The 24328-nt window shown below is 42.6% G+C and overlaps 1 protein-coding gene across 3 annotated transcripts in view; it reads right to left on the bottom strand.

The window, feature by feature from the left end:
• ACVR1 (activin A receptor type 1) overlaps positions 1–24328 on the bottom strand; it is a 97092-nt gene that overhangs the window by 34484 nt on the left and 38280 nt on the right. For 2 of the 3 annotated variants that reach the window (XM_054044182.1, XM_054044184.1), the window contains exons 1-2: positions 21753–21787; positions 18134–18207 (exon numbers count right to left, since the gene is read on the bottom strand). In XM_054044182.1, the coding sequence (XP_053900157.1) occupies positions 18134–18207; positions 21753–21772 (94 nt within the window). In that variant the 5' untranslated portion in view covers positions 21773–21787. Of the gene's footprint in view, positions 1–18133; positions 18208–21752; positions 21788–24328 lie in introns of those variants that run through there. The other variant, XM_054044183.1, reaches the window with a different exon arrangement.

The raw sequence follows: 24328 nt of genomic DNA, 5'->3' as shown, positions 1-24328 counted from the left end.
GATATAGCTATTGTTTAATTCAGTAGACGCTAACTCACTGACTTTCTGTTTAAGAAGGAAGTCGTTTGAATAGAAATTGGTGCTAGTCACACTAAGTGGGACCTAAAGATGTTAACAGACCCAATTTATTAAGATGCTCATTTATGAACAACTAGTTTGTACCTGCTCAAGTGTTTGGTGAGGATTCTACTCAGCCAGAACCAAAAACATTCACATGTCACACTTGCCGGCGTCTTAGTTGTGATCTGCCTAACTGCAGAGAGTAGAAACTGTATACCTATGCTCCTGGGGAGAATACCCATCACCAGCAGGTACTTGAATCAGCAGTGATTTAAATCAGGCACCTGATCAGTAGTGTTTCAGTCCTCATGAGCATTTCTTTAATTGCAGTCTCCTTCTGCCCAGAGCAGACACATAAAACACCAGACTTCTGATGTCACTATTTTACAAACAGTGGCCTGCCAGGACAAAGCTGAGTAGAAAGTCCATCGGTTGTAGTAACAGTCATTTCAATTAACAAGCAATAAAAGAAATAGCTGCTCTGTAGATTTAAGGGAATTCCCTCTTTATACTTTATAACACTGTCCGGTCACATTTATGTAAGTGATTCAGATCATCTTGATTTATTCAGTGCTGACAAGACCAGACTAGTCTGAGTTTTCTGCAAACTTCCATGGTTGAGAAATACATTTTGCATGAAAGAGCCACCTCTTGTCTCATGGAAAAGCTACGGCACTTAGGCCTACAGGAAACAAAATTCTCTCTTATGGGGAGGTCTCACCGTTACTTACTTTGTAGGTCCACCAATTCACTGGTGGGCTAGTGAGATATACCAGGTGATTGTATAGTGACCTGCCAACACTCCTCCACTACTGCTTCTGTAGCCTCAAACTTAAATTTTATTCAGACCAAAAACAAAAAAAATCAAAAACAAAAACCAAGTATTGATACTACACCACTAGAGCTTACTGCAAAGTGAAGAGCAGTGCACCACATTATTCCAACTTGAGCAGACCACCATAGACACCTCAACAAGCCCACTGATTGAGAAGACCTACACAAACTAAACAGGTCAGACTCCAGGAGCTGAGGAATGAACTCCCAAATTCTTATTTTTAAGTTTCTGGTAAATCCAAAAGTCTAGCAGTTTCTTATGATGTGGTGTGGAGGAGGGTGGATATTGTCAGCACTAAATTTCACTGGTAACATTTTATACTGGGGATGCATGAGAGGCATACAGGAAAAAGGTGTACACACACAGACACACACACACACACCCACCCACCCCATGGAAAGAGATTTCCCAGATTCAGACAAGATCCTCCAGTAACCCAGAACGTTTTCTATAAGCTTATGAAATTTATATCTCAACAGAATGTTAGTTTGAGTTCCAAAACCTGGCCCCTCTGCCCCTCTCTCTAGATAAACCAAGTATAAGACAAAAAGGCAAGAAGTTGCTTAGTACTTCAGGATCTGTCCCCTTGGGAAGCTTAAGGGTTACAGCCCAGCGCTCAATGGTCATTCATCCCCAACACTGCTCAGCTACAGAAAAGACCAGGGCCTGAAGAGTGAAAAGTGTGGTAAGCCACTCCGAACTCTCAGATGCTCCGTCTAAAATATACAAAAAAGTATAAACAGCACCTCCACACAGCCAGAAACAACTTGAGGCACAGAATGTAGTCAGAACAAGCTACATGCAGCACTTAAGGCAAGGTACGAGGCAAGAAGCCAATGTTAAAGTTTTTCCATTACCTAACCATTCTTATCCCAATACACTTGCATACTATGTTAAAGAAAACATACAAATAAACCCACACAGCAATACTTACAGTCCATGCACTTTATGATGCGCCCCAAAATTTCTGACTTGCCACATTTAAAGATATTCTAGCAGCGACTTGCAGTGAGTTCTCAGACTTGTGTGCAAGTTATAATTTTTATGCACACAGTATATTAGTTCATTACATAGTATTAAAAATTAGAACTAGACTACAATTATCAAACTAATTAATTTTAGTTTGTTCACTTACATGCTAAACTTGCAAAATTCTATGATTCACAAGGGACATCCTGTTATTAGTGTGAATTAACAACCTATTCATATGGAACAAGAATTAGGATATTCAAGTCTTTATACCAATAGAAAGATATTTCTATTTTTTTTAATCTATTATTTCATGGAACATTCTTGGTGAGCCCTTTCACAAGGCCACTAAGCCTCTGAATTCACATTCATCCCAAAGAAACCTTTTTGTATGAAGATGCCTACAGGATGCCAGCTGGCTGGTTACAGCTAGATTAAATATTTAAGATAAACTAACGATAGCCACCCCAAAACATTCATTATGTTAGTTCACATGAAATAATGTGCTATTACTAAACTGACCACTTTACTTTGTAGGTTGTACCCAATTTCTATCTTTGAGATCGTATGTGCCTCAAAGAGCTCACAATGCCCTCTTTTATATTTCTTTTGGAAAGCACTGTCTTAAACACATTCATATTATGTATTTCCAGTAGTGGGGTACCTATGTTTCTGGTTCTGTGGGAGATCTCTTTAAAATCTCTAGAGAGTTTGGATTCACCTCTGCAACCAGGCAGTGCTATGACAGCCACTGGGAAAACTTCTCTTACTGATGTATTACTATAATTTCAAAGTTTACAAAAACTCTTAAGTTTGGCTTGGACAAACTGGCTAAACTAGAGATGGTTGCCACCCGGTGGCCTTCCGGAGCCAACCAACAGAGGGCACAGTGATACACAATAGTTAAAAGGATCCCCCATCTCTGAGGCATATTATTTCACCAGAGAGTCATGCAAGGTCTCCACAGAAAGCCTGTGTCACATCGGTCATGATAATCACAAGATATATGTATACACTCACACAAAAATCATGTTTTCAGGTCTGAATTGGGGCCAGCCACTAGAAGTTGATAAACATCTCTGCCTGAAAGAAACCAGTTTATCAGTGTCTACTGAATGTCTGCCTGAGCACAGCGCTAATCAAGTGACTGCAAATTCTCTAGGCAGGAAAACAGGGTTGGGGTTATCCTGTTTCCAATAGATGAAAATGGATTTTTGGACTACAGCTGTAGGTACACTGGCTCCTTCACCTAGGAAGGTACGCGAATAGTGGGTTTGCTTCATGAAAAAGAAAAAGTAGCGCTAAAAATCAAACTTGCTGGGTCGAATATGGGGTAGTGCGAATGCAAATCGACATTACTGGCTCTGGGGGCTATCCCAGAGTGCTCCAATGTGACCGCTCTGGACAGCGCTTTCAACTCCGATGCACTAGCCAGGTACACAGGAAAACCCCAGGAACTTTTGAATTTCATTTCCTGTTTGGTCAGCGTGGCAAGCTCAGCAGCACAGGTGACCAGGCAGTCCCCCAGAATTGCAAACGAGCTCCAGCATGGAGCGAACGGAGACAGTGGATCTGATTGCTGTATAGAGAGAAGAATCTGTGCAGACAGAACTCCGATCAAAAAGAAGAAATGCTAATATATATGCCAAAATCACCCAGGGCACGATGGACAGAGGCTACAACAAGGACACACAGCAGTGCCATGTAAGAGCCAAGGAGCTCAGGCAAGCCTACCAAATGACAAAGGAGGCAGTCACTCTGGGTCAGAGTCCCATACATGCGGCTTTGATGATCAGCTGCATGACATTCTGGAGGGGGGGTAGGACACCCTACAACTACCCCACCACTGTCAGTGGACACCTGCAAGAGGGGAAGCTCACACAACATGGAGGAGGAGGGGAATGCACAGCAGTGAATCCGTTCTCCCTTTTCATCACCCTGGAACCAATACCTTCCTAACGCAGGATCCCTGACCCTGAAGGCGAGAAGGCCCCTCTGGTGAGTGCACATTTGTAACTACAGTACAGGGTTTAAAAGCAACAGAGTTTAATGTTTGATTTGCCCTGAAGACTTGGGATGCATTCGCGGCCAGTACAGCTACTGGAAAAGTCTGTTAACGTGTCTGGGGATGGAGCGGGAATCCTCCAGGGACATCTCCTGGAAGCTCTCCTGGAGGTACTCTGAAAGAAGGTTTCTGGGGAGGGCTGCCTTATTTCGTCCTCCACGGTAGGACACTTGACTACTCCAAGCCAGTAGCAAGTAGTCTGGAATCATTGCAGCACAAAGCAAGGCAGCGAATGGTTCTGGGTTTTGGTCGCATTCAAGCAACATTCGGTCTATATCTTTCTGTGTTAGCCTCAGGTGATCATTCATGGTCACCTGGTTGAAATAGTGGAATATTTGTAAGGGAACAGTAAAAGGACCCCATTCATGCTGGGCTGTTTGCGCTTGGCTAAAGGGGATCATCCCTGAGAACAGCCACGCGGCAGGAAGAGAGGTGAAGGGATCATCCCAAATAGCCACGCAGAGGTGTGCTGCACATCCACCTGAAAACCGCAGCCCCTCCTTTTAAATGGTAAACCCAACCGGCATTGCTTGCTATGGGAAACGAGGGCGCTGCAGTTTGAAAACATTCCCACATGTTATCAAGGCATTAAAAGCCAAGCCCACGTACCCTTTGGCTTACCATGGCTGTCTGGAAACCGAACTCTGTTGCCCAGCCGTGTGAGATTTGCCACCATACTGGCAGGCACTCAATATAAAAGGTAAAATGCGACCTTGTGCCTAAAACACATGTGCTGTCTGCTGTGAATTGCTTGATTCACTGTGAAAGAGTCTCCCTTTTGTTCTCAGAAATGTATCATCTTAAATTTTACTCTCCCTTTTTATCCCCCCACAGGTGCAAATGTTTCTATGCTCCCCCTATCATCTCCGTCCCTGGCTTATCGCAGGTTATCGCAGATTAGAAGGCGAAAAAAAACGCACTCGCAATGACATGTTTTCTGAGCTCATGAAGTCCTCACGCACTGATAGGGCACAGCTGAATGCATGGAGGCATTCAGTGGCAGAGTCCAGGAAAACATTAAGTGAGTGCAATGAGAAGAGGCAGGAAGCAATGCTGAGGCTAATGGGGGAGAAACCGACATGCTCAGGCATCTGGTGGAGCTGCAGGAAAGCCAACAAGAGTACAGACCGCCGCTGCATCCACTGTACATCCGCCTGCCCTCCACCCCAGGTTCCATATCCTCTTCACCCAGACGCCCAAGAACGCTGGGGGCGGGGGGCTCCAGGCACCGAGCCACTGCACTCCAGAGGATGGCCCAAGCAACAGAAGGCTGTCATTCAAACAAACAGTTTTGGTTTGTAGTGTGGCTACAATAAGCAATGTAGCCTTGTCCTTCCCTCCTCCCCCACCCCACCCAGGACACCTTATCAGTTATTTCCCCTTTAAAAAAAAAAAAGTTAAGAAAGAATGCATGGCTTCAAAACAATAATGACTTTATTTCCTTTGCCAGCTATGATCGAAGGGGAGGGTGATTGGCTTACAGGAAGTTTAAAAATAAAATAAACCAAACAACAACTACAAAGGAGGCGGGTTTACATCAAGGAGAAACAAACACACACAACTATCACACCGTAGCCTGGCCAGTCATGAAACTGTTTTTCAAAGCCTCTGTGATGCACAGTGCGCCTACCTGTGTTCTTCTAATCGCCCTGGTGTCTGGCTGTTCAAAATTGGCAGCCAGGCAATTTGCCTCAACCTCCCAGCCCGCCACAAACATCTCCCCTTTACTCTCAGATATTATGGAGCACACAGCAAGCAGCTATAACAATGGGAATATTGGTTGCGCTGAGGTCTAACCTAGTCAAACAGCGCCAGTGAGCTTTTAAACATCCAAAGGCACATTCTACCACCATTCTGCACTTGCTCAGCCTACTGTTGAACTGCTCCTTATTACTGTCCAGGCTGCCGGTGTATGGCTTCATGAGCCAGGGGAGCAAGGGATAGGCTGGGTCTCCAAGGATAACTTGGCATTTCAACATCCCCAACAGTAATTTTCTGGTCTGGGAAGTAAGTCCCTTCTTGCAGCTGCTCAAACAGCCCGGAGTTCCTAAAGATGCAAGCGTCATGCACCTCTCTCGGCCATCCCACGTTGAGGTCAGTGAAACATCCCTTGTGATCCACCAGTGCTTGCAGCACCATTGAGAAGTACCCCTTGGGGTTTATGTACTGGTTGGCGAGGTGGTCCAGTGCCAAGATGGGGCAACAGACAGAACACATATCCCTACCACAGTTAGGAAAACCCATTGCAGCAAAGCCATCCACTATGACCTACACATTTCCCAGAGTCACTACCCTTGATAGCAGAATGTCAGTGATTGCATTGGCTACTTGAATCACAGCAGTCCCCACAGTAGGTTTCCCACTCCAAATTGATTCCCGACTGACGGGTAGCAGTCAGGCATTGCAAACTTCCACAGTGCTATCGCCACTCGCTTCTCAACTGTCAGGACAGCTCTCATCTTGGTATTCCTGTGCTTCAGGGTGGGGGAAAGCAACTCACAGAGTTCCAGGAAAGTGGCCTTATGCATCTGAAAGTTTCACCGCCACTGGGAATCATCCCATACCGGCAACGCTATGCGGTCCCACCCGTCTGTGCTTGTTTGCCAGGCCCAGAATCGGCATTCCACTGTATCAACCAGCCCCACTGCCGCCAGGATGTCCCAACTGCCACAGCCCGTGCTTTCAGGAACATCTGTGTTCATGTCCTCATCACAATCGTCCTCGTGCTGCCGTCACTTAGCCAGGTTCTGCACATATTACAGTATAAAGCGCGAGGTGTTTACAATGCTCGCAACAGCAGCAGTGAGCTGAGCAGGCTCCATGCTTGCCATGCTATGGTGTCTGCACAGAAAACCCAGGCAAAAAGGTGTGAAACGATTGTCTGTAGTTGCTTTCATGGAGGAAGGGGAGAGTAACGACATGTACCCAAAACCACCTGCGACAATGTTTTTGCCCCATCAGGTATTGGGAGTTTAACTCATCATTCCAATGGGCAGCGGAGACTGTGGGAACTATGGGATAGCTTCCCACAGCGCACGGCCCCATGAGTTGATGCTAGCCACAGTAGTGAGGATGCACTCCGCCGACTTAATGCACTTAGTGGGGGACATACACAATCAACTGTATAAAGTCAATTTCTAAAAATCGACTTCTATAAAATTGACCTAATTTTGTAGCGTAGACATACCTTAAGTGCCTCCATGTTAAGCAGAGCTGTGTTCTAGGCTGTAATTAGTAAGCTGTGGTGTACTGTTTCTTTGGGAGTAGAGGATCTGGGAATTCTGAATGTGTCCAGTGAATCAGGGACTGGATACTGCAGGCAGACACTTGGTGGTTAGTACTAGCCTGCAGCGGGACAAGCAGAGCCAGGCTAAGCCTTGTGCTGCCAATGGCTGGTGGTTTACCACTTCTGGTGGGCTCAGAAAAGGCTTCTTTATGATGAAAAGGTGCCTTGCAATCCCCAGGAAGTGTCTCACTGGATTAATAGCAGAAATCACCAGATATAAAAGCAATTCATTGTAATAGTAACTGGAAAGTCTAATTTCCTTTGGTTCCTCTATCTGCAGTGTTTCAGTTCTAAAGCTACAACTTTGTAATAGCAATGAATTACTTTTGAACAGTAGCTTTAACAATACGAAATTTCAAATACGTTTCCTTCCACAGATTGCGGCCAAGCATATTGCCATTCCAAGTATGCCCAACAGTGGCATTTCACTTTGGAGATAAAAGCAAGAGGAAAGGAGTGACACCCCAAAGATGGAGTATATAGGAAGTAAACTCATACATGCTGCTGGAATGAAAAACGGTAACAGAGTGAGTGTAGAATGGCAGAAAAACTAGTTTTCTTCAGGACCTTGAACTAATTAAGATCAGATTATTTGTAAAAAGCTATGTTCAAAAAGAGTATTCTGTGGTGATCTTTCTTCAGCACAGGAGTGGGGTAAAATGAGGGGGGAAAAAACAAAAACCAAAACAAAATGTACAGAACAAGGAAGGACATAAGGCTTTTCCCTCCAGAAGGGAAAAAACAAAAACCCACTAGTATATTCATTTGCCTGTCCATAGTAGTGCAGTAGGAAGCTGTAATGAATCCATGACTGCATACTAGGGTTGATATCTTTGTAGATTTGCCACTAGAGGTTGCCAGCATTGTTGAGCAGGTGCATTTTCTTCAACAAGACAAAAGCAGGGCCAGAGAAACCAACAAGTTATAATAAGCCTCATCAATGCTTTTATAAAGTTTGAGATGTCATGGAGTTGTTGAAATATCTACAGGGATGAAAAGTGTTAAACTAACAACACGAAGGATACAGGACTCTTGACAGGGCAGCAAATGATAACAGCCAATCAAATGGTCATTTTACAAGACAAACTAGAACTGACTGGATTTGTCACAAGTCAAAGACCGAGAGAAACGACGAGAATTTGAAAGTTTCATTTAACTTTAGATTAGATGAAGAGTTTAGGTCTTCCTTCATTCCTATATATCCAGGGATGTTTCCTATGATTGCAGTCCAACAAAAAGCTCCACAAGTTTATAGAGCTAGCTATCCTGAGTTTATTTTTCCTCTTTCTGGGAACTTGCGGTAACGCAAGTCACATCACAGTAAGACAGCTATGATAATGCATATGCTGTTTACTTTATACAGGAGTTATTAGTTTACCAAAAAACTCAGAACTCCCCAGCATCAAGCCACAGCTCTTTAGGCCTAATCTTATTTTTTACCTCAATGAGGAAATAAAATACCTAGCTCTTACATAGCACTTTTAATCTGCTGAACTCCAAGCGCTTAAAAAAAAAAAAAAAAAAAAAAAAAAAGGAGGTCCATATCATTGTCTGTGCTTTACAAAAAGGGGCAGGAGCACGTATTGAAGAGCAATATTTAAAAGACTTAGAATTTTTAGTCCCAAAAAAAAGTAACTCCCACCCCCACCCAAAGATGCCACAACCACTGGAAATGGGCCACAAACCACCTCTCATTCTAGTCCAGCTGCTGGAGTGGGAGATCAAGTGAAGAGTGGCCTCACCCTCCAGGCATGCTACTCTGTTCAAGAGCCTCAAAGCATGGGCCCCAACCTCTCTCTACTGGAGATTTCACTTAAGACTAGCTGTGGTAGATGGGCTTTTCATGGGACTCTCCTACAGCTACGCATCTGTGATATGGCTCAGAGAAGTCCAACTTGCCAGGGAAGCCAGGTCAGGGAGAGCAAAGATGTGACGGAAAGAAGACAGATGCTCCACGTTTTCCCCTAGTGCACTTAACTCAGAGACAGAAGAGTGGCTCATGGATCAGGTTGCTAGCATTTTCTTCCACATCTAAGAGTCTCGTATTAGATATAAATAATGACTATGTTCAATACCTAATTGTAAAAATCCCCAGTGACATTCTGGCCACAGTTGGTCTGTATTAACTCTGCTTTTCTTCTAAGCAACATAATCTCCGTGCATTTACCAGAGACTCTAAAGGCAGATCTATGCTGCAACAGAAGCCAGGCCTAGGCCCAAGCCTAAACCCTTCTTCCCTCGCCACACAAATCACGCTAACCCAAGGCTCAGATACAGGGTTCCAGGGCATCGCAGGCTCCAAGCCAGAATCAAGCCATAACCCAGGGTTTAAGCCCTGTTGCTTTGCAGGGTACAGCCAGCCCTGCTTGACTTTGGTCCTGGGAATCCCTCAGAAATGTCTCACAATCCCATGGGCCAACTTCCTTTGTCCTCTATCACAAGAATCTCCAATTGACCCAGTGAAAATGGAAGCAACTCCTCCCTGGCTTACAGCAGCGGCTCAGTGAGTCAGTTTTAGCCCTTCCACTGACTTCTGACCACCGACCTGCAAATACACCATCAGAAAGCCTTCTATTTTTGCAATGGAGACTGAACAGAACATGCCTTTTGTAAAGCTCACAGCTTCATGGTCATAGGAGCACAGCCAGATTTTGATAGGCCGGCAGAACTGTGAACTTTAGTAAGAGTACCAGGAATGATCATGCATACCAGCAAATAGTGAAGAAGTTGGCAGCTTTGCAAATTTGCAAATTTACTGGACCGGTGGCCAGTGCAGGGAATGGATTAAGTGGCTCAAGAGAACCGGAAAGCCAGGGACCAGAACAGTACCTCAGGCAACCCACTGACACAGTGCCCATTTTAATGAGGAGTTTGAACAGGTGCTAGGCACCGCATCCAGCAAGGAGTCAGCTGTGGTGCATGATGACCTGGTCAGTTGGGATAGGGTGCTGGTCCCAGAGTCCAGCATGAAGACTGATGGGAACCAGCAGGCACAGAGCGAGGACCATGAAGTCACTCTGTTGCTGGTCTTAGAGCAGGCTTTGGAACAGGAGCAGCAGCAGAAAGTTTGGGTCCATACTTGGGGTCTCCTCCACCAGGTAAAGGCTGCTCTGAAGCCTGTAGCAGACACAGAACAGACAGAAGTGGTCCCAGAGCCTGGTAAGTTTCTGATTTCATTTTATTGTTTATTATACAGTAATGTGAGGGACTTCTGCTCTAAGAACCACTGCAAAAATATGAGAAGCCCAGGCTAGCAGAGTGCATCCACGGATTGTATGTCAGCAACTTGTCCCCCCCTCCCAACAAAATAGTAGCCAGGAAATGCAAACAGTAAAGAATACCTTTTTTTACTGGAAAGACCAGTTTTGCTAGGGGCATTCCTCTTTCTTAAAAATAACCTTGCATTCCCATGCTTGTAAGGAGAAAAAAAATATTCCATTTTCAAATCTATTCCATTTCACTTAGAGGTAATCCATAGGCAACAAAAAGGCAACAATAATTTGTCCAAAATAAGACTGATTGAATTTTTGTTCAGAAGTGTGCCGGGGGCAGGGAGGAAGAAAGATGTAGAGTTCTGCATGCTTGCATGCAGCCATAACTGGGATAAGTCATTTGGAAGTGAACACCAGCACCCTGATGACTCCTTTGTGAATTGAAGAACAGGAGTACTTGTGGCACCTTAGAGACTAACAAATTTATTAGAGCATAAGCTTTCGTGGACTACAGCCCACTTCTTCGGATGCATTGTGAATTCTGACCCAATCCTGGGTGCTGATAGCTGCGCACTTTTCCTGAAGCAGGAACTCCAAATAGGTAGTAATATTGCAGGGGAAGGGCATATCTTCCAGGGCCACCTCAATAGCTGGCCAGCCCACTCCACTCAGACATGCTGTTCAGTCCCCAGACGTTTGAATACTTCTCTTGCATTAACTGCAGGTTTCCCCACCAACAGCTTGAAACAACATCTTCCTTTGCCAATCGGGCACCACAAAAACTTATGTCCTCCAAAGTGTGAGGCCTACACGGTTAAAAAAAATAAAATAAAAAAATAAAAGCTTTTGTAGCACAGCCACTGACCGCCTCCCGCCCAAATAGTTTTGCAATTTTTAGAAAACAAACCAAAAAAAAACCCCAAAACAAACCAACACACAGCTTTGAATTTTTAAGCTTACCATCGTCTCTGCATTTCTTTCACTGTGATTAACCAGGCTGTGTCCAAGGAGCTTCTGTGGACTGAAGCATACCTTTCACAATATACTGAATTTCAGTTTCAAAAAAGTAACATTTTAGGTCCTTGAAATTCCCCATGAATTTTTTCTGTGCTCCTGCACTGGGCTAGTTGAGATAATAACCCTCTGTCTTGTCCTGTTCCGGGCCTCTCGACCTCAATGGGCCACAGCTCACTCACACTTCAGTACAAGCCTGGCCCAATGTGCCTTCACAGACCATTCCAAGGGGAAGCATTTCCACGATGAACTTACAGTTGAATTCCTGGAGTGGGCCAACAAGCACGTATAGTACCAAAAAGAGAGACTGAAGGCTAGAGAACAGCCTTGCCAAGAAGCAAGAGGACAGCTGGCTACACAGCGAAGACAGGGTTTCACAGTTCCTGGAAAAGGAATGGTGACTAAGGTAGGAGGACAGAGCTCAGCAGAGAACTGTCAGAGCAGCTGATGCGAATCATGGCTGCATGAGCATGGGCTCCTGCTGCCTCTCCCACACAACAGCCTGAGTCCCCTGCACCATACCATTGGATGCAGTCTAGAAACAGCTTGGAAAACTCCATGGCGAGGTGACCCCTGAAATCAGGCCCCACGAGCAGCTGGGCAGGGCAACTTAGCCCCATGCAGTCCACTGACTTGACCCCCTTCCCTGTGTATGCCTCCACCCCGTTCCCTGGCACCAAGTGAGCAGGAAACAATGAAACAAGGGGTGGGATCAGGGGACAAACAATGGTAGAGGGTTTCTGTCATGTACATGGTTTCCACTGTTTGCATTTGTTCATGTACTTATTTTGTTTTAGAAAGGTTCTGATGTAACTAGAATTTTGATGTGGTAATGGCAGCTGGCCTGCCTAGCAAAGGGTGAATGTTGTACTGTTTTAATATGTCTATTAATAAAGCAGTTTGTCATCAAAAGTTTATTACTATCACTGATTCTTAACAGGTAAACACATGATCAGAAACAATTAGGAATTAGTAAGCAAAACACTATTCTGCTATACAATTAGGTACAGACGTCTACTCTTCAATAACTTCCTTAGATGAATCTCTACTGTAAATCATCCCCATTTCATAATTCATCATTTAATTCACAAGTATACTGCATAGCAATCAACCCCCCCCCCAAACCAATTAGCTTCATTTCCGCCCATTCCCCCCCTTCCCCAAAGCACATTCCTAGAGGTACTAATCCCCCCTCTTCCATTAGGCCATGCAAGTCCATAATGTGGGAGCACAACACATCCCTGACTTCTGTTGCCTTGGTGCACCAGCTCCAGCTGTGGTAGGTGCACTTTCTGGCTTAGTGTACTGATTCAGTAGCCCCTCACTACCATAGGGCCATTCAAGGGAAAATGGACCACCTCTAAGTTCACAAAGATTGTGAAGAGCACAACAAGCCACAGTAAGGCAGACAGCACTTGACACTGACATCCAAACATGTCTGTAAAAATCTCCAACAGGATTTCGATATGCCAAAAGGACATTCAACCACCATTCTATACTTGCTGAGAATGTAATTAAACAATCCTTTGCCAGGGCCTCTGAAGTCAGGGTACTGTTTCATAAGCCAAGGCAAAACGGGGTATGTGGGGTCCCCCAGAACAGGAATTCAGTCTATGACAATGTCACTTGGTGGGATAATGTCCCAGCCCATCAAGGAATCTTGTAGATCCATTTGCCAAAAGGCATGGCATCGTCAACTTCCCTACTGCAGTCTACATTGACATTCATAAGTCAACTTTGGTGGTGCACAAGGGCCTGTATAACAATGAAGTAGCATCCTTTGCAGTTTATGTACACATATGCTCTTTGAGGAGGGCAAACTATGGGCACCAGTCCCACCAATGGTCCCAGCACAGTTTGAAAACCCCATTCTTTCAAAGCCAGCAATTATCCCAGGAATATCTTTTATGGCTACCACTTTGGGTAAAGTGGAAGCGGAGGTTTGAGACAGTCAGGTATGTGGTTTACCCCCAGTCAACTCTCCAACAACAAACTGGTTTGCAACAGACCTATAGCAGTCTGGCATAGCAAGTTTCCAGGGTTGCTATAGCACCACGCTTCTGGAGCGGGAAGGGTACCCTCCTTTGTGTATCTCTATTATTGGCGGATTCGGGCAAGCTGCTTACAAAGCTCTACAAATAGATCTTCCTTAATGCAAAAGTTCTGGACCCACTGCTAGTCATCCCAGGTCTGCATGATTATGTGAGATCACCAGTCTGTGCTTGTGGCCCTGCTCCAGAAGCACAGTGTATGAAGGGGGCATCAGCAGCTGTACCAAGTGTAATGCACAACATCAACCCATTCAAGTCAGTCATGCCTGGGTACGCCTCATTCTCTCCTCCTCCATAAGCTGTGTCAGGTACCTTTGGTGGGTCAGAAAGTGCCATCGAAACATCTACCAGCATCACACAGAAGCTCTTCCTGTTTCCTGACACAGGAGTGACAGAGCAAACCAAGAGAACTTCTTGAAAAGGTGCCTCCTCCATGTTGCTGGCAAGCTGTGTGGGCCAGCTGTTCAAGCTTCCTGAAATGTGCAGGGTGGGCAGTCAAGTTTTCCCTCACAGTGCACTACAGACAGAGGGCCTGAGCGGCCAAATTCCAGGTGGCCACTAGGGAGTCTGGGATATGGGTTGGTTTGACTCCGGTCTTCAAGCTGCACTGTGGACACCACAGCCCCATATTCAAGCCCAGGTTAGAAAAATCTTAACCTAGGGTTAAAAATCAGTGCAGATGCTCAAGCTCTGGGGTTTTCTAACCCAGGGCCAGCTAACTCAAGTCCCACTAACCCTGGGTTTACATTGCAGTGTAGCAATACCCTTAACTTCTCAGTCAACTCAACAGGACCAGCATTTACAGAAAGGGTAAGACATATTAAACATTTTAAAAGCACCCAGTTTTCTGAGATAGCCATGTAGGCAAAAAAGTAGATTTGTATTTATGAGGTAAAATGGGGTTTCCCCCTATCCCTTTGAAAACACAGCATGCACGTCAAGGTCACAGAACTCCTATAATCCAACAGTGATACTTTGACTTTATTTTGATGGTGGTAGTGGCGGTGGTGAAGAATGGCTAGACATATCTAAATTGGAACAGGTAGAGCCCACCTGAGGCAATCTCAAGTGATTAATTAGGCTCCCATAAAATTCTAGTTTAGTTCTCATGAAGAAAATCTGAGTGAGAGGAGAAACTAAAACACATGGGGAGGAAAGTCAAGAAGTTCATATATTCATACCTTCACTATGTTTTGTGGGAATCTTTCAGGAAAGATGAGACCCTCCCATACCACTTCTTGCTTTCCCCCAAAAAGTCAAATATAGCTAAGCCCCTTTGCTCTCTGTTTAAAACAATTTTTACTGAAAAAATCCTGAGTTTTACAAGTATTATTCAGTTTCCCCCTCCCCCGATTTTCCCCCTACTCTTATATTAAGCATAAAAATAACTTGTTTTATTAGGAAAATAAATACATTGCATGAGATATGTATTACGATAATACATTAGTCTGTGTGTATATGCAAAGCTGCCTGTTGAAGTAATGCTACATATTAGCCTAGAAGTTACACACAAACAGGCACACATGCAAGCTCTGAAGTACATCTGAATGTACTGATGAATCTCATACCCACCATGTACACATTTTAAGGTGTTAGCAGATAATAGTTTAAAGATCTGACCCTACAATGGGAAGAAAATGAAAATCTGTATCAGAAAACGTTTCAAAACACAAGGAAGTATTCAAAAGTTTGTTGTTGTTTTTTTTAAACAAAAGCAGGAGAAAAGGATGAAGTTGAGTGTATGCACTGCAAATTGTGTGGCCCAATTATTAAATAGAACTATTAGCCTATAAATATTTACAAGTCTACAACTGTAAACTGTTCATTCAAATGAAAAGTTTTGTTGGGGGGATTAGAGATGTATTGTTTTCTTAAACTTAGAGGTGGCATTGTGTTTTGAGTTCTGTTTTAGTTCTGCAGCAAACTACATTGAATTCCATTCATCAAAGCATTAATCTACCAAATACTTTTTCCCCGTCCTTCTGTCCACGAAAATAAACCCCAATATTTACCCAGAAAAAAAACTTACTTTTTTCCACTATTTTCACCTGTTTTTGTTGTAGTAATAAACACCAATAAATTCTTGGGAAAGAAATTAAATTAAAATAAAAACTGAAAACAAAGGACCCTAACTATAGCAAAATACAATATATGATATAGGTAAATTCAGTACCACATACCATCACCCTGACAAAAAACTGTCCATCACAATACCAACAGCAAGCCTAACAATCGTTACTTTAGCATCTTCATCCTCTGCCTCAGACATAATGTTCTAATTTAAAATTCATGGTTAAGGGTATAGGAAATTACTCGTATGCTTTTCTACTATTAACTTGCAAATGCACTCTTGCCTCTTGAAGCACTGCTACAGCATCGGACAGGCTATTCAAAGGCAGGCCCAAAAATTAAAGTCTACTACCAGTTTTCTATCGAGAAAGAGGCGAGTGAAAGTGATGGTTAAGAGGATATGAAGCTACTCCAGGTCATCAAGCATTTCTTTTAACAAGAAACTCCTGTTGAGAGACCTTGTTTTGTTCCTACCATAAAATATAGATCTTGAATATTAAATATGGACCTTGTATGAAGCATGCACATGACCCTACCCTGCTTTTCTGTAACAGCAAGGCTTAATGGCACTTCAAGAATCAGGCTACAACTGCAGTGGAGGTATGAGCAAGGGTATTGCCACTAGAAAGCTGGCCAGGTCTGCTGCAAAACCTAAGGATGTTCTCATGCCAAACATGAAGTATTGCAGTTTTGTAGATTTAGACTAAGGGGCAGAACTAAGCTAACCCACTCCAGCAAACCCCAATTAAAAAAAAAGTGTGCTATGGCCTAGTAGCAGACTTCATAGCCATTCAAAATTAGGAGGCAGACAGGAGTAAAGGGAATTTTTGCCCCAGAACTCATGGGCATTCAGTTCTATCAGTTCTGCACCAAATTATGGCCCAAGCACATGTGTGGAAAGTGGACTAAGGAAATTACAAGGAGGTCAAATCCACTCTGGCTGGAATTGGACAACAGGGTTGGACCATTTCTTCTGATGCATCTGGCATTGGCCACTGCTGGAAGACAGGATATGGGCTAGATGCATCATTGGTCTCAACCACTGCGGGCATTCTTATGTACCTTTGACTCACTCTGTGAGCCCTACTTTATGTTACTAACATGAAAGGAAGTGATGACAAAGTGTTCAGAAACAAAGTGGTTAATTCTCATGAGATCATTGAATGCCTGGCCTCTGCAAGATCAGGTATCTACATGAGCAAACAGATACAAACCAAGATGCATCATGGGTTCCACTAAGCTTTCTTGTTGAACATCCTTCCATATTTGTTTACATCAGAACTTAAGAAAAAAGCAAGACCACTTTTACTATTAGTTTAAGTCAGGAAAAAAATAAAGCAGTATATCATCCCAGCAGTCATACAGTATACAGAAAACAAAAATCAGCCACGAAGAGGGAAAAAAAGAAAGGTGGTGGGGAGAAGAAAAAATGCAGGACTAATTTTCTGCACATGCTACATCATCTGTAACTCCACGACAAGAGAGACACAGTTACTACAGACACTCTTTGAAAATTTATGGGACAAGTTTACCTCAACATTTCAGTTGAGCGCAAAACAACATGGTTCACATGTGTAATTGCTCAATTTATATAGGGTGATGAACAATCCGGATATACGGTCCATTCTTCTTCCAAACGCGCAACTCTAAATTCACCCCAGCAGCCAGCTATGCCTCTCACACCATGCATATGGTCCCATGACTCTTAGGATCAGCACAGCAGCAATTTTCAGAAAAAAGGAAGACCCCCACTACGGATTTAACTCTTTCCTTGCAGAACACTTCATCATACTCTTGTTGAAGTCACACCATCAAGACGTTTGAGGCTTGAAATGTAGATTTTTATTAGAAAAGGAGAGTCATTAAAACAATGACAAAGTACTTGTATTATTGATAGGCTTAGAGTTTACAACCACTTTCCCACTTTTTTCCCCCCCTTCTCCTCTTTGCTTTGGATTGGAGCCTACATTCACCTTGCCCTGCAATATTTCCACAACACCCACTTCTACCTGTCAATAGGTGTGCAGAGAAAGTTACGGATATAGATTCTAAGATTTTTTTAGGTTTCCAAAATAAAAATCTTTTTTAATTATAAAAAAAAGAGAAGAATGAAGTACATGCATTTCCATATGCACGGTCCTAAATTACTTTGGACAAGAACGGGTGCAGTTAAAACTGAACAACACAGTATGGCTCAAGACATTAGTAATCAAACACAGGAGCAACAGTGATTGACTCAGGTTAGAGGGAGCAGAGCAGCATCTGTCCAGAGGTTATTAGACCTTCATCTGAACTATTGATGCTCTTCCACCCTCATTGGCATGAGCACCAATCAGTTATTTTCTGCGTACTTCCAGCTGAGAAGCCCTCACACATCTCATCTATGAATGCCCAACTGAAACATTAATCAAACATCACTCCCAAGAAGAATTTGTCAGCTGTCAATGTATAAGGGTAGAACACTGAACTAGAGTAGACTAGGACCAGATTCATAGTTAAAACTGTATTTGAGTCTGGTGCTTCAGGAGTTAATAGCTGCTGCACTAACCCACTGTAATTCACATTACTTACCTTCCAGACTTGGTGATGGAAAAGCCAGCAGCAGCAGCACGGTAAGAATCATAACTCCATCTATCATTGTAGATCTGGAGAAAGAGCAAAAGGGAAAATAAGTGTACTTTAATGGCTAAGCAGTTGGATTTTCTTCTATAGTAGGCTTTATTAAAAAAAAACAAAACAAAAAAAAACAAAAACACACCACACCGACAACCAGACACACACACACACACACACACACACACACACGAATTGCACAGCAATTCTTACATGGGGATGGAGAAGGGGAATCACAGAAATAGCATTGGTATTGTACTGTAGGTACACAACAACTCAAGGACCAGGCTACTGGGTATAAAGCCTGTTCCAATACTGTTTTAGCTAAGCAGATTCAAACTCTTGAAAGCAAATCTTGTCTGGCACACACTTGAATTTCTAGGCTTTCAAACCAAACCAGTAAGATTTAAAAGAAAAAAAAATTACTGTGAACTTAATACACACTGTACAAATGTTTTTAAGTTGAAGATCTGTCAGAAAAGGGGCACTGCCTGCCAATGCAGAAGCCATAGAACACTGGTGGACAAGTCCCACTATTTATTAGATTTTCTTTAAAACAGAGGAAGTTGCTAGAAGGGAAGAGGGCACTCCATAGTTGAGCAACTATTCTTAGTAATTAAATTTCCAGTTGTATTCTGCATTATTTGTGAAGGGTTCCATTCCAGTGACCCCAACACTATTCCTCTGCTACTAAACATTAAAACAATTGCATCTAGTGAGAGAACTAAGGGGTATTTCCAGCATGTTCATAGTTTCTAGATACAAGTGAATTTATTAGATTTCCTGTATTTCATTAGTTTTTCCCCACACAAATTGCTGGTTTCGCTTCTCACACACATGAAAATAAGATCAGACTGTCACTGCAAAGAAAATATATTAACAGGTTTCTGAGAAAAAACACCTATTCCATAGCAATGACTTGTGTTTTCCATCAAAATGGTCTCCTTTCTTTCCAATGCTAAATCTCTGGCATTAACAAACTTCATACACTTCTAATAAAAAATGGAGGCAATAGCTTGTTTAAGACAAGTTATTCTATTCAAGGGAGCGAATGATTAGGACTATCCTAATGGAAGTGTGTTATAGTCCCTATTTAGTTTCTTGGAAGTGATTTCTGTTTGAGTAGATCAAATTTGGAAGACTTAGTACCTTCATTTACCTCTCTCTCTCTCATGAAAAACTTGCCTTTTTTAACCCAGGCTACTAGTGACTTAATACAGAAATAGGGGTATGGTATGGGGAAGCTTTACCTGGCAGAAAGCTGACTCAAAAGACAGCCAACCAATCTTAAAAATTTCAGTACTTTTAAATAGCTGGAAGGGACTTTTGACATAAAGAAGTTTGTGCAGATTGATGGATGTGACTAGAACATTCTTCCCCCACCATTCCATCACTGGGTCTTATTTGAACTGACATTTTAAGCAAGTCTTCTCTTGATGACCATACCCAGAAAAATTTCTGCACACCTGGACAAGGGTGGTACAGTACACATGCCTCTTTCAGGAGACTAAAGGTTCAAATGCACAGACCGAAAAAAATTGATTCTAGTGATGCTGCTCCACCACATGGAGTTGGTTAAGCCAGCAACCCTGAAGCAAACTATTAGAACAGGGTTGGGAGTTACCCTGCAACTGAAGAGAGTGAACTAAAATTCACAACACTCAGCCTCTTTTAGAAGTGGAGTAGGACATGTACTGACCCACATCCTGAAAAGGCTGTCAGACAGTCATGGGAATAGAGGAAGAGAGTAAAGCAAACAAACACTGAAGGAGAAAATTAAAATGGGAAATCAACAAAATGAGGAAAAAGGGAACATTGAGGAAAGAGTGGGTTAAGACATTAGAAATAAGAGCATGAAAGGCATTTTGCAGACCAGCAAAAGAGATACTGAAGAAACATTAAGATACAAAAAGAAAAGGGGACAATGGGAAGACAGCAAGTTATTTTATCCCCCCAAAAACACCTCTTCAAAAACACGCACTCATGACTTAATAGTTTGGCAGTTTCTTGAGAAACAGAACTTTTCCAGTTTTTGTTCCTCTCTTTGGTAAGAGTCAATATTGGTCCTCATTCACTATTGTATGCAGCCAAACATTTCGTTTTGAAGCATAAACACAGAAGGACAATAAATGTTCAGGTAACATGAATGACAGTTTCTTCCCTAATGGTGAATGGATAAACTTTGAAAAGTTCATCTGATTATTTTTCATCCCCAGACCATCATGCTGTTTAGAGAGTCATTTTCAGATGAGCCCAAAAAAGGAGGCCAGAAGAACCAGTTGATCTAATAATATAGCAACTGTCAATAATGTATCTCAAAGCACTTTAAAAAAAAAAAAGGAGGTAAGTATCAATCTTGCCATTTTACACATGGAAACAAACATTGAGAAGTGAAGTGACTTGCTCAAGTTCACCCAGAAGGCCAGTGTTAGAGCCAGGAACAGAACCCAGGTCACCATTCACTAGATCTCACCGCTTTCCAACAGCACTCAGATTCAAAGTATTCTAGACACAACTTAAGTATTTCTTAACATTAAAAATAAAATAAATAAATAAATAAAGCCTGCTGACTGACCAACATTCAGAGATCTGTTTGAGGGCATCTATTTATATAAACCTCTTTGGACATGCTTATTTAAAAACAGGCCTTTTCTATTATAAATCTGAACAAAAAGGTCAATCACAGCATTCTAATCTGCATTTTATAATGTGGCTATCTCATGGGGAAAGCAGATACGAATAACTCTAGGCTCCGCTTCTTTGCAACAATTCCCATGGCATTCCTTCTCCTGAAAGCCTCAAAGCATATTTTGCCTATATGTCCTGTGAAGTGCTGTGTATACTAATGGTATTCTAAAACAAAAAAAAAACAAAAAAACAACAAAAAAAAACCACCCTGTGTATTTGACAATTATATTTTATGCCGTGTTTATGCAGACTAGGTACAGCCCTTGAGCTTCTGGCAATTACCACTGTGGCCCTCAATGCTTCACAACTGAGTTACTCCACAACAACTGACTGGATTGCCTGCTATCGTTGTAAGGCAGAGGGGGCAGAGAGCTAGAATGTGAGCCTCAAACCTTAATGAAATCCTGATTTTCCTTTGAAAGATGGAGAGAGAGAGAAAGAAAGGGGTGGGGGCGGGGGGGAGGAAGGACTTTGAGAAGCAACCCATCAACACGGCTACAAAAAAAATCTCATCAAAAGCCTTAGCAAAAATTTTGTTCTCTATAAAGATCTGTCTCTGCTCCAATAAGAACAAAAAACAAATTCCAAATAATAAAATTAGACTCCAGTAAGCAAGAGAACCAGAGATCTGTTCTCTCATTGTATGTGGTTATCCGGCTCCAGCCAACATACTGTGTTTATACAGTTGAAAGCCTGCCAAAAACTTTGGAAGGGATGTCAAGATCCCTTGCTGGTTGCCATTTTGCTCAGAGAATGAAGTATCTGCTGTTAGCCTGTTAATTCAGCTAGTTAAAAATAAACTAAGAAAGAAACTCATTTATAAATCTGCTCCACAATCAGACGCCAACAATAAAAACAAACGAAGGAGGTTCCACAGATTACCTCTTACCTCGACAGAAATGTATCCATCAAAAACAGACCGTTCACAGTGATTAGGATATAAAGGTTTATAAAAGAAATACCAAAGCGCAGAGGGTTGTATCTGCTGGCTGAGCAGACTTCTGATGTGTCGGCTGGAAAAGTAGGGAGTAAGGGAGAGGGGGAAAGAAGTGGCAGCAGTCCAAGATGTGTAGCTTCAGAGCAGCTCAGTGCTGTTTTCTGTTCAAATGATCTGTCACTTGAGACTTATCCTCCGATAAGCACCTCAGCCACACAATCCCATCTCCAGCTAGCTGACTGACTTCTCAGCTTTGATTTTCCAGGACATCCTTGCCACTCTTGAAGTTTTAGATTAAACATTTCCTGCTGCAGAGATAAACCTGACAAAGGAACTACTGTTCCTGAGTCTGAAAGTGTAGAGAACTGAAGGAAGACAGCTGCGACTGCTCACCTGCAGGAATCAGACATATTTGTGGTTTTGTTTTGGTTTTTTTTTAAATGCAGTTACAACCAATAAACTGCACCTTTTATCAATAAACATCAAAGATGACTCCCATGACAGTGCTCCAACAGGATTACATGTAAGCCAGTGCTCTATTGTCTTGGTATTTGTTAGGTTACACTGGTCTACAATTTGAGAAGTCATCTGTTTCAGAGATAAAAATGTGCTATTTATTATGTATTTTGATGTGCTGAATTCAAACATGACAATTAAAACAACTGATTGGCTACCATTTCTAAGATATTTAAGTTTTTACATTTTATGTCTATGTATATTGTGTAGACAGTAGAGTTTTAATCATAAATTGTAAACCTAGGTCTTTTCATGTGTTTATGGTTGCTTTACATGATAATATTTCACCTGTCCTGTTTATGTAACACTTTAAAAATCAGCAAAAGGATAATAAATTTTATTTAGATAATGAAACAAAAAGGCAAAAAACTATTATGTACATAGTTTAGTCCTATTCAGTGTCTACTCGGCGCTTCTTGGCTTGTCTCTTGTATTCATTAAATTGAGCATCTCTTGTCACTCTCCAGCAATAGTCTGCAAGCACTGATGGGCTCCATTTGCCCTGATAGCGTTTCTCCATTGTCGCAATGTCCTGGTGAATTCGCTCGCCGTTCACTGTTCTGCAGTTCGGTGAAAAAAAAAAAAATCTAGATGAGAGTGCAAAAAATGTATCTTTAGTGACATGTTGCAACCAAGGCTTTTGTATGCCTCGAGGAGGTTTTCCATCAACAACCTGTAGTTGTCTGCCTTGTTGTTTCTGAGAAAATGTATTGCCGCTAACTGCCGTCTTTTCCTTGCCACGCAGTGCATGGTCAAATGCATCATCTCGAAGAAGTTCACGAATCTGAGGACCAACAAAGACACCTTCCTTTATCTTAGCTTCACTTAACCTTGGAAATTTTCCACGGAGGTACTTGAAAGCTGCTTGTGTTTTGTCAATGGCCTTGACAAAGTTCTTCATCAGACCCAGCTTGATGTGTAAGGGTGGTAACAAAATCTTCCTTGATTCAACAAGTGTGGATGCTGAACACTTTTCCTCCCAGGCTCCAACGACTGTCGGAGTGGCCAATCTTTCTTAACGTAGTGAGAATCTCTTGCACGACTATCCCATTCACAGAGAAATCTATTCCATTCGCAGCAGTACTTTGGGTATCCAGTCTGCAGACCAAGCAAGAGAGCAACAACCTTCAAATCGCCACAAAGCTGCCACTGACGTTGGTCATAGTTTATGCACTCAAAAGTTGTTTCATGTTGTCATAGGTTTCCTTCATATGGACTGCATGACCAACTGGAATTGATGGCAAAACATTGCCATTATGCAGTAAAACAGCTTTAAGACTTGTCTTCAATGAATAGTCTCCACTCATCTGGATCGTGAAAGATGTTGAGGGCTGCCATCACACCATCGATGTTGTTGCAGGCTACAAGATCACCTTCCATGAAGAAGAATGGGACAAGAGCCTTTTGACGGTCATGGAACATGGAAACCCTAACATCACCTGCCAGGAGATTCCACTGCTGTAGTCTGGAGCCCAAACAGCTCTACCTTACTCTTGGGTAGTTCCAAATCCCTGACAAGGTCATTCAGTTCACCTTGTGTTCTGAGGTGTGGCTCAGAGGAGGAGGATGGGAGAAAATGTGGGTCCTGTGACATTGATGGTTCAGGACCAGAAGTTTCATCCTCTTCCTTGTCTGACTCAAGTGAGAATGATTCTGGTGCATCAGGAACCGGCAATCCTTCTCCGTGGGGTACTGGGCGTATAGCTGATGGAATGTTTGGATAATGCACAGTCGACTTTTTCTTCTTTGACACACCTTTCCCAACTGGAGGCACCATGCAGAAGTAACAATTGCTGGTATGATCTCTTGGCTCTCTCCAAATCTTTGGCACTGCAAAAGGCATAGATTTCCTTTTCCTGTTCAACCACTGGCGAAGATTTGTTGCACAAGTGTTGCAGCATATGTGTGGGGCCCACCTCTTGTCCTGATCTCCAATTTTGCAGCCAAAATAAAGGTGATAGGCTTTCTTAACCATAGTGGTTATACTGCGCTTTTGTGATGCAAAAGGTCAC

The sequence above is a fragment of the Malaclemys terrapin genome, chromosome 11, assembly GCF_027887155.1.
Source record: "Malaclemys terrapin pileata isolate rMalTer1 chromosome 11, rMalTer1.hap1, whole genome shotgun sequence".
In the NCBI taxonomy this organism is placed as follows: domain Eukaryota; kingdom Metazoa; phylum Chordata; order Testudines; family Emydidae; genus Malaclemys; species Malaclemys terrapin.
This window is presented reverse-complemented; position numbering and strand designations above follow the sequence as displayed.